The following is a 9,118-nucleotide window of genomic DNA, read 5'->3' as shown; positions in this document are numbered from 1 at the left end:
CGAGATTTATTAAAATTAATTTTAATACAGAAAAAAAGGTACCTAGGTGCACAACTGAGTGAAAAAAAAAATTTTACACAGCATTTTTGGGGTGGATTTATTTGCAACATACGCGTAATCGTCGCATTTTCCCGTTGAAATTTTTTTTGCGGTTTAGCGCGAAAATAAAAAAAATTCAAAGGGTAAATGAAACGGCTATACGCGTATGTTGCAAATAAATACGCCCTTAATAAAAAATATCATCTGACCCAAATTACATCACACATTCACCCGCATAGCGTTCAGAAGCGTTCACAAGTCAAATAACACAGAAAATACGAAATAAAATGTTATTTTCTGAGTAATTTGACTCATTCATTCCCCCAAAAAATTTACTTTAAAAGATATGTGTAACTATGTGAACTTTTTCATAGTTTCTTCACGTGCATGGATACGATATTTCTCTTTCATAATCAGTGCCAATTGGCACAGCCTTTAAAGGGACTGTGTCATGGCTGAGTAAAGTTTATTTTATAAAGTTTTGCCACAAATTTGCTATAAAACTTACCTTTTGAAAAGAATCTGGATCTAAATGACAAAACTACAGCTTCATTGCAACCAAAGGTGCCTCCCGGCATTATAATTTAAAGTTAAGTTTATTATTGCAAACTTAATGCTTGCAAAGGAATTACCCCTGTGGATGCCAATGACAAAACGATAGCTTCATCGCAAAAAAAATGTGCCTCCCGGGAATTATATATAATAAAGTTACAAGCAAACGAGATTAACATTGAAAACTGTTCAGCCCAACAACATTTCAAAGTCCCATATCGCAATCCGTTTCCATCTTCGTCACTTTTGGCCATCCGTACCTTCTTTTGCATTTGCTGTGTCATTGAAATGTTCCTTCACTGTTTTTAGAGGTTATTTTTATATTTTCTCTAAATTTGATGCTTATTTCTCATGCCTTAATTTGGCTTAAATCCGTGACACAGTCCCTTTAATGTCCTTCACGTAATGCCCAGGGGTGGCCACTTTGTTCCACCAAGACTGTCTCTTAGTCTTTAAGGTTGGTCCTGTACTATATTGTAGTTACTACATGACCGAAACGAGGTAACACATACATGAAAAACACGTTAACTATGGTACCACAAAAAAAACAACATAATAATTAAGTAAGGTTACATAGATACCTAAAACTACAAGCTAATTGTAAAACAATTTAAAAACCTTTGACAGCGGAGGACTCACAGAGGTGGGTTTCAAAAGTGATACTAAATTATCCAAATATTTTGATATCTAAATTACTTATACAGTACCTTACAATGGCCTAACACGCATAGTTCTAAAATCGTTTAATATTCCATTTTTCTTATAAGACCCTTTTACAATAGTTTCAGGTCTTTTTTGAAGGACTTTTGGAAAACTTTAAACCTTTATCAAGAATTAAATTTTTAAATGACAATTAAAAAGGTCGTAAACATTAGATCTGCAATACGTGGTTTCCCAAAAGGCACTCTGTTGTGCGGCCAACGCTTTCTTTGAAGAAGGAAGTTCATGTTTTCATACTAAAGTACGAAGCAATACGTAACAGCTAATTATACAAAAAATGTCGTAAAAAGTGGTACAAGGACCATTGGCCCTTTTTGGCACGATTTGGAGTCAATAGTTGGGTTAGCTTTGCTTTAGAAAGTTATCTACAAGGTCCGGAGCTCTACTATACAGCTCGTATATTTCAATTAACGTTGTCCAACCAAAGCTTAAAGACAAGACCGCAATTTGCACTTATTCTTCTTCTGCAGACATGTAAAAACAAAGAACTTTATGTCTCACTCAATTTTAGAAGACTTTTCTAAACTCAACAAATTCAAGAATTATTCGCGTGCAAAAATACAAAATTGTATATTTTCTTTAGAACGATATGCAAAATTCCAGTCATGATACCCACACCACTATTCTGTCTTGTCTTTAAGCTTTTGGCTTGGATCTGACAACGTTCAATAATTGAAAAAGCTGTATACTAAAACACTCAGTACCGAAAGTGTTAAATTGGTCGAACTTTGATCTCCATGTACTTTAAGGAATAATCTTGGCCTCTAAATGACAACCATGTGATTCCTTCTCCTTTTCTTCCCCCTTGATACAGACCATTGGGATTAGCATCATGACATGCTCTATACCACCAGGCTCCTTTATAACCCAAAGCGCAGTTGGTTGCACTGCCGTCATTGTCTCTGTCTATAGTCGAGAACTTCATTTTACTAAAAGGGCAAAAATGAGGAAAAAGTAAATCTATTAAGGGGTGTAGGTGCTGCTACATGAATGGCTCGCTGCCCATAGAGAGAACGATAAAAAATAACAGAGATAATGCCTCCATCCCCCGAACCATAATAACCATGCCCGAACCAATAGTCACTGCAACACTAACGGACCAGTAGAATAACAAGCTTACGAGAGATACTACACGACTCAGTCTAGCTCCATCGTTTCTTAGTGATTCTGCAATGCTCATTTATTCAAAATAAATTTCTTCGTTAGAGCTCTGGAAATATTTTGAATGAATAATAAAACAATTATTGGATTCCATTTTCGTATGAAATGAAGAATGATGCAGATCTCGGTGAGTGTTATCCGCCGTATCCAAGCCTCGTCCAATAATTGCTAAATATTTACTGATTAGATTCAGGTTCAGCGTTTAACGATCTCAGTTGTCGCTTTTGTTGTCACGGTTGATTGATTACGTTCCGAGGCAAAATGACACTGTTCTGTCTAGGAAAAAGCGGGTTGTGAAAAATACTGGAGTTGTTCTTTTTGTAGAATAGTTGGAGTATTTTATCTTGATTTCAATCGCCATAATGGCCAAAGACACGAATATCCCTTATAGTAACAGTCGCTGGACAAGTGACAACGTGCTTTGTCATTCCCACGTAGCAACGTCAACATTTTGCCTCGAAACGCAATTAATCAACCGTGACAACGAACACGACAACTTAGACCGTTAAACGCACAACCTGAATCCGCTGTAATGGACACTGCAAATTATTGTGAAACAAAATGCTTATAACATACTTGATGGGTTGATAAAGAGATACCAGCGAGTCTCCCGCCGTGCCTTGGTATCCGTCGATCGTCACTCGATAGTTATCATTCTCGTCGGCCACGGAAAAGGTCGTGTACTCGGCATATCTTCGGTCACCTTCGTTATCTTCCATATCGAAACGAAGCATCATGTTAGCAGACGCGGTCAGGCGGTGAAGATTATCGTTTCCGAGCCAGAACTCTCCATTCAGATTTCCAAAACCTTTTTTGTACGATGCCCAGTCGAGAAAGAAGTCCACGGATCCATCCATACGCCTTTGAAAAGTTGTCCAACCACCGCCCTCAGTTGTCATGTCACACAGCACTTGAATGGGTTCTTGTTTGTCAGGACAAACCAAATAGACACCGTCAGTTGTGAAGCCTTTTTTGTAATGATCACGACAGTTTCTGGGGCATTCTAAAATGAAAAAAAAGTCTGTTTGAATTATGAATTTTAAAAGATTTGTTTAATTTAAATATGTTTCTTTCCCGAAAATGCCAAAGTTTGGAACTTAAGCGGCCACCCTCGGGACTTTGAAAAGTGGCCGCTTAATAGAGGTACAATATAAATCGGATAGGAATGGCAGTAAACATGATTTTATTGACTATATTTAGCAAACTGCTTTTTAAAAGGGAGCATATATGCAGATAGATTCAAAATTCATTGTAACAAAACATCAAGTGTATTTCCAGCCTATGCATAGTTCTAGCTCTAACACAGAGGGCGCGTAGTTGAAATGTACAGTATTTCTTCTGGTTGAAAATGTACAGAAAAATATGCAAAACATCGTTGACAAGTTTCTAAATCCTTTTTGCATCAACAGTTAGTATGATATGTATCATCCGTCACCCTTTCGCTTGGAACGATTATTTGCTGACCGCTTAATGGAGGTAAAACCCATATAAATAATATACTTGCGACAGCACAAAGGTGGCCGCGGCCGCTAAATAGAGGTGGCGCGCCGTTGAATAGAGGTATCAAATACAGCAGTTCAGTGACAAATAAATCGGGATTTTGGAAAGTGGCCTCTTAATGGAGGGTGGCCGCTTAATAGTCGGCCGCTTAATAGAGGTCGGAATGAACTTGAAAAAAATTTCTGGGTTTAAGTATACGGTCTTTAAACGTCATTCCATTTTTTAATTGATAGGCGTCTTTAGTCATTGAATTTTGTACCTTCAAGTATATTTTATATTTGTATATACTCAAACAGTGGATAGCGTTTTTGGCGCGCGTTGATTGGTCTCTCAAACTCCGTATATCCTTTGCTGTTCACCTACGAGCAACTAACGCGCGAAAACTGCACTTGTTGACAGGAATAAACTAGTCAAAAATCATCCTTTCGGGCTATATGATCTCACTGTTTGAGTACCGTAGAATTCCGGTTATAAGCCCTGGGCTTATACAACTTTGTAAGCGGTTTTGGGTGGGCTTATAAGCGGAGGGGCTTATATCCGGGAGGGCTTATAAGCGGAATGAAAAAAACGTGTCGAAAAGAGCCACGGGAGTGTTGATCGTAATACGTTTTTAAGTTAGAAACGCATAAGTTCTAAGTTCCCTGTTCAGTACTGTCATCCGGAAAGGGGGGCTTATATCTGGAGGGGCTTATAATCGGATGTATTTTTTTTGTTTCCAGGTAGATGAGTCTATAACCGGGGGGGGGGGGGGGTTATAATCGGGGGTGGGCTTTAAACCGGAATTTTACGGTATATGCTAAAACAACTATTCACCTCAGTGTCGGTGGCTAGAGCTGGATATTTACCTAATCCACCACTAACCATCTCCACTTCGATGAATAGTTGTTAAATATCTACAGTCGTCAAAATGGCTGCGGAAACCTAAAACGTTCACCTACCTTTGCAGAAGTGAGTGCCTGCTTTGTAGTCAGCAGTGCATACTTCATTTTCTTTGCATGGATTGTCTCTTTCGCAGATGCTCTGAGCAGAAAAATGAAAGTGTGATAATAGGTTGTTAGGCTGGTCATTTTTTTCTCAATTTTAGGACAGCATTGCAAACCTGGGGAAATAGTCACTCGCTTCGAGAGAGTTGCGTCTGTAAGTGCAATCTTCGGAGAGGTCAAGAGTAGCAGATAGAACTTGGCTCCATTCCAGACTTTAATTCTTAACCAAGAATATTTCACAATACCCTAACAACTTTATTGAAAAGACGAACACAAGACGCGATGCTAGATTACAGTATTAACTAGAATAAACCTAATTACAAGGTGTAAACAATCATTTATAAGACTATTGAAATTGATTACTTTTAACACGATGCAGGTGGATAACAGTTAATCAGAAAGCTAGTGCATGTTACAGTTACACAGTTACGCCTATTACAGTTATGATCCGCAACAAAACTCCAAAGTTATACAGTTAACTTAACTGAAAACTACGTTAAAACTAAAATTATTCTTTTTTAATATATACATATTGTTCCCGTAGTTTCTTCCCTCACAAACGAAAAGCTAAGATGCTGAACAGATTTCTTCACTTTTCATTAGCAAACCCGACTGTTCCTTGCAAAAAGATGGTTAATATTACTCTTCGCATAACATTGAAGATAATAGTCTTATTATAGGAAATTGACGCTCCAGTAAAATGTGGTCTTTGAAATTAACGGGACTTAAATTTTAAGGGGAAAACGGGGCCAAATTTTAAAATCGATGAAAAAAAAAAAATTACGCGATAAGGGATGTCTCTAAATATATTTCGGCTGTAGTTAAAAAAAAAAGATGTCGAAAACCGCTCTTCTGAAAGCAAGAGTGAACTAGAAATATTGCACTGAGATGAGATTTCTAAAGGCTTTTACATTGTAAAATATTGAAAAATAGTTTGCAAGGTATATCAATGCTTCTACAAAACAATTGTTATCTTCTTGTTTTAAATTCAATTTCCTTTCAGTGTGCTCGTTTTCCCCATCTCTTCATCCTATAATTATAAGATACAAACCTCTTATTCCCCAATAAATTTTACCTGAATTCCTCTGTATAACGCTCCGTCTTCCTTTTTAAAATTTACGTGTCCAACAAAACGATCCGAGTCACTTAGCTGGCATTTCCCTTGGATGGAAAGAAAGTTGTACGACAAACAACGAGTTTCTTTCACGCATTCAAATTGACAAGATATTTCGGATGTCCGTTCCAAGTCTTTTATGACGTTCCCTTCGAGTTTTCGGCCTTCTACAGCCTCAGCAAAATTGATTGCTTTGAATTGAGATTCCGTAATACGATTTGAACCTTGTACACAGTTTACAAGGGAAAACGCCAGAAGTACATACATGTACATCCTTCACTCAACGTAGTTAATGACTATTTACAGACTGAAGTAAACCAAATAATAATGGTATTCTGTGTTAAATTAATAACTGATAATACTTTAAGGGCCCACTGACGGATTTCTCGCGCGTTGCTAAGGTGCTAAAAGAGCGCGCGCTGTATTGCGTGTACGGGTTACTCACGCTATCTGTACGCGCCAGATGTGCAAAAAAATTTCCTTTCGAGCACTTCTTCAAACTCGCCAAATATTAAGATGAAACAATAAGAACTACCGAAAAACTTCCTGACTAATAGTTGACTTCACATCTGAGAATCAGTCAGATTAAATTGAACCAGGAAAAGCAGTTTTTTTTACACATGCAAATAATCTCAAAAGCGTACGCGTACAACTAGCGCGCGCACTGTTCTCTTGTCAGATGAATTACGCATGCGTTAACAAAATGATTTCCGGTTTGCAGAAAAAATCTAAATACTTGGCGGTCTTTAATTTGATTCACTTTTTTTCGACGTTATATTTTTCCAACCTGGGTCGGGAACATAACTAAGTATTCATTTGCTTAAATCATTTTTAATAAAAATTTTATGGACAAATCAATATTTTAAATCTCTCTAAAAAAATTATTTTCCATAATGAGATGAAACCCATACTTACCAAGATACAAAAACAAATAAAGATCATGACACCATGAATGATTTTCTGATAACATGCAAAACATCAAAAATTTTAGACTTTTTCTTTATTGGTCACGTGATCATGGGCGTGGCCCGATGACGTCATATTTACGTTATGGACTGAGTAAAAGATTCAACCATAACTAAACAAGAAAAATTGCTAAAACTATATAACCGTGAATGTCCGTAGCAACGGGTCCAAATATATACGTCAGTGGGCCCTTAAGCTGTGCTAATTCGCCGCTTTTAGAGCTCTGTTCACGGTTACCCTATGGTTACCCTCATCATAAGAGGGGCTTAAGTTTTGTCACGGATTTCAACAGATTTTTGAACAGCTAAAATTTATATTTGTGTCCTAGGAAACCTAAAACTGATGGTCCATTTTTATTAACAATTGCTGTACTAGAGCACTGAAACTGTTAACAAGCATCTTAGGCTGCGAATGGCTAGGACGGGAATGGAATACAACTTGAACATTGAGACTAAACTTATCAAGTTGTTTCGGCGCGTCTTAAAAAAAATCGATATTTATAGCCGATGTTTGATTTCTATCGCAAATTATGGTTATGTTTTCCTTTGTTATAATATTTTCATTGCCTTCGTACCACTAATTTCAAAACAGGTTAGACCAAAAATCTGCGAAATCGATCCCCGTGACTTAGCTTTAAGGTCCTAAATTAAGGTTCTATTAAATAATTCAGATGCATCTTTCCTGAAGACTGAGTAATAAGCCTACCTAATATTATATACCTTAGTGTTAATATGTTTCCAAGTAGTTTGTGATTATTAACTGCAGTATTTAATTTCGCGATTTTGCTGTTAATTGTGACTTAGCTTTAAGGTCCTAAATTAAGGTTCTATTAAATAATTCAGATGTATTTTTCCTGAAGACTGAGTAATCATGCTACCCAATATTATATACCTTAGCGTTAATATGTTTCCAAGTAGTTTGTGATTATTAATTTTCGCGATCGGAAGAAAAGGAAACTGCAGTATTTAATTTCGCGATTTTGCTGTTAATTGTTTTAATCTCCCAAACCCTGATCTAAGGGTCCCGCGTAAATAAATAACAAATGTTCTTAGAGTTGTATAAATTAAAAATCTGGGTACTGTACACTAAATCAAAAGAAGGTTGTTGTCGAAAACAAGACCAGAAAGATATTTTTATAAGGACAGAAAGTAACAATTTAAATTCAGAACAGTTATCACCAAGCAATTAACTTGCAACATTCAGTTTAGAATTAATGTATTGTTAATATTTTCTTAAATGGTATTTAATTTTGGTTGTTTAAGAGGTGCAAAACAAAGTACCTGTGAAAATTACCTAGAGTAGCTAAGGAAAGTGGAACAATCGCAGCTTCATTCAAACTACGTTTTTAACAAGAGACAAATAAATTTATGCAGAAGTGACTTGTTCCATAACTAATTCTACTGGTTTTTATAGTAGTTCTGATCTCTTTAAAAATTTTGTCCCTCGCGATCCTTATTTTAACTGTTTTTACTTTTGCTATAACCCTACAAGCCTAGTATCTAGATCTGTAACATCTGTTTCAGCTACTGTAGCAGAAAGGCCCTATTAAATAATTCACATATTGGCATTTTTAACGGTTGAATAAATTTTTTACATGATTGTTTATGTTCTCCTATATAAACATTTATCTACTTTTATAAGGTCATAGTTATAAAGAAAGTCTCGATACCCGGTTTGCCACGACTCATCTTTTGCAAGGTACCTTATTACATGAAATTTTCGCGACACGTTAATTTCGCGAATTTCGCGATTCCAAAAAAATCGCGAAATTAAGGTGACGCGAACAATAAGTGACGCGAAAATTAAGTGACTCACATTATGTTAATAATTAAGAAAAAATAAGTTTAGTGCAACTGAAGGAAGGAATTATCAATTTAAACGGATGGTGTCGTCATTTGACTCAAAAACAGTAACTCATGCACGTACAAGCATAACCTACTTGTAGACATTAACTGCTCTGTTGAAGCTATTGCCGAGATTTAATCCCACTCTTGCTTCTTTGTTAATTTTGATGTTATTTTTTCATTAATGAAGTCGTTTTTATTTCATTCAAGGGCATGTGAAATGATATTGCCAAGGAAAT

At 36.4% G+C, this 9,118-nt stretch overlaps 1 protein-coding gene across 1 annotated transcript; it reads right to left on the bottom strand.

The window, feature by feature from the left end:
* Positions 1-1,981: 1,981 nt before the first annotated feature.
* On the bottom strand, positions 1,982-6,431 carry LOC144642506 (microfibril-associated glycoprotein 4-like). The gene is made up of 4 exons (XM_078501470.1): positions 6,031-6,431; positions 4,911-4,992; positions 3,049-3,475; positions 1,982-2,240 (listed from the first exon to the last, which is right to left on the bottom strand). The coding sequence occupies exons 1-4, from the start codon at positions 6,340-6,342 to the stop codon at positions 2,024-2,026; spliced, it is 1,038 nt and encodes a 345-aa protein (XP_078357596.1). The 5' UTR covers positions 6,343-6,431; the 3' UTR covers positions 1,982-2,023.
* Between the last annotated feature and the right edge of the window lie 2,687 nt (positions 6,432-9,118).

This window comes from Oculina patagonica, chromosome 2 (assembly GCF_052425735.1).
Source record: "Oculina patagonica isolate OP01 chromosome 2, crgOcupat, whole genome shotgun sequence".
Classification (NCBI taxonomy): Eukaryota; Metazoa; Cnidaria; class Anthozoa; order Scleractinia; family Oculinidae; genus Oculina; species Oculina patagonica.
The sequence above is the reverse complement of the archived record's forward strand: the minus strand, read 5'-3'. Positions and strand labels throughout refer to the sequence as shown.

Coding starts and splice junctions, on each gene's coding strand:
- LOC144642506 (XM_078501470.1), bottom strand. CDS start 6,342: ATGTACATGTATGTACTTCTGGCGTTTTCCCTTGTAAACTGTGTACAA. Junction 4,993..6,030: donor CGTTATACAGAGGAATTCAG/GTAAAATTTATT, acceptor TTTTCTGCTCAG/AGCATCTGCGAAAGAGACAA. Junction 2,241..3,048: donor TCTCTTTATCAACCCATCAA/GTATGTTATAAG, acceptor TTGCCCTTTTAG/TAAAATGAAGTTCTCGACTA.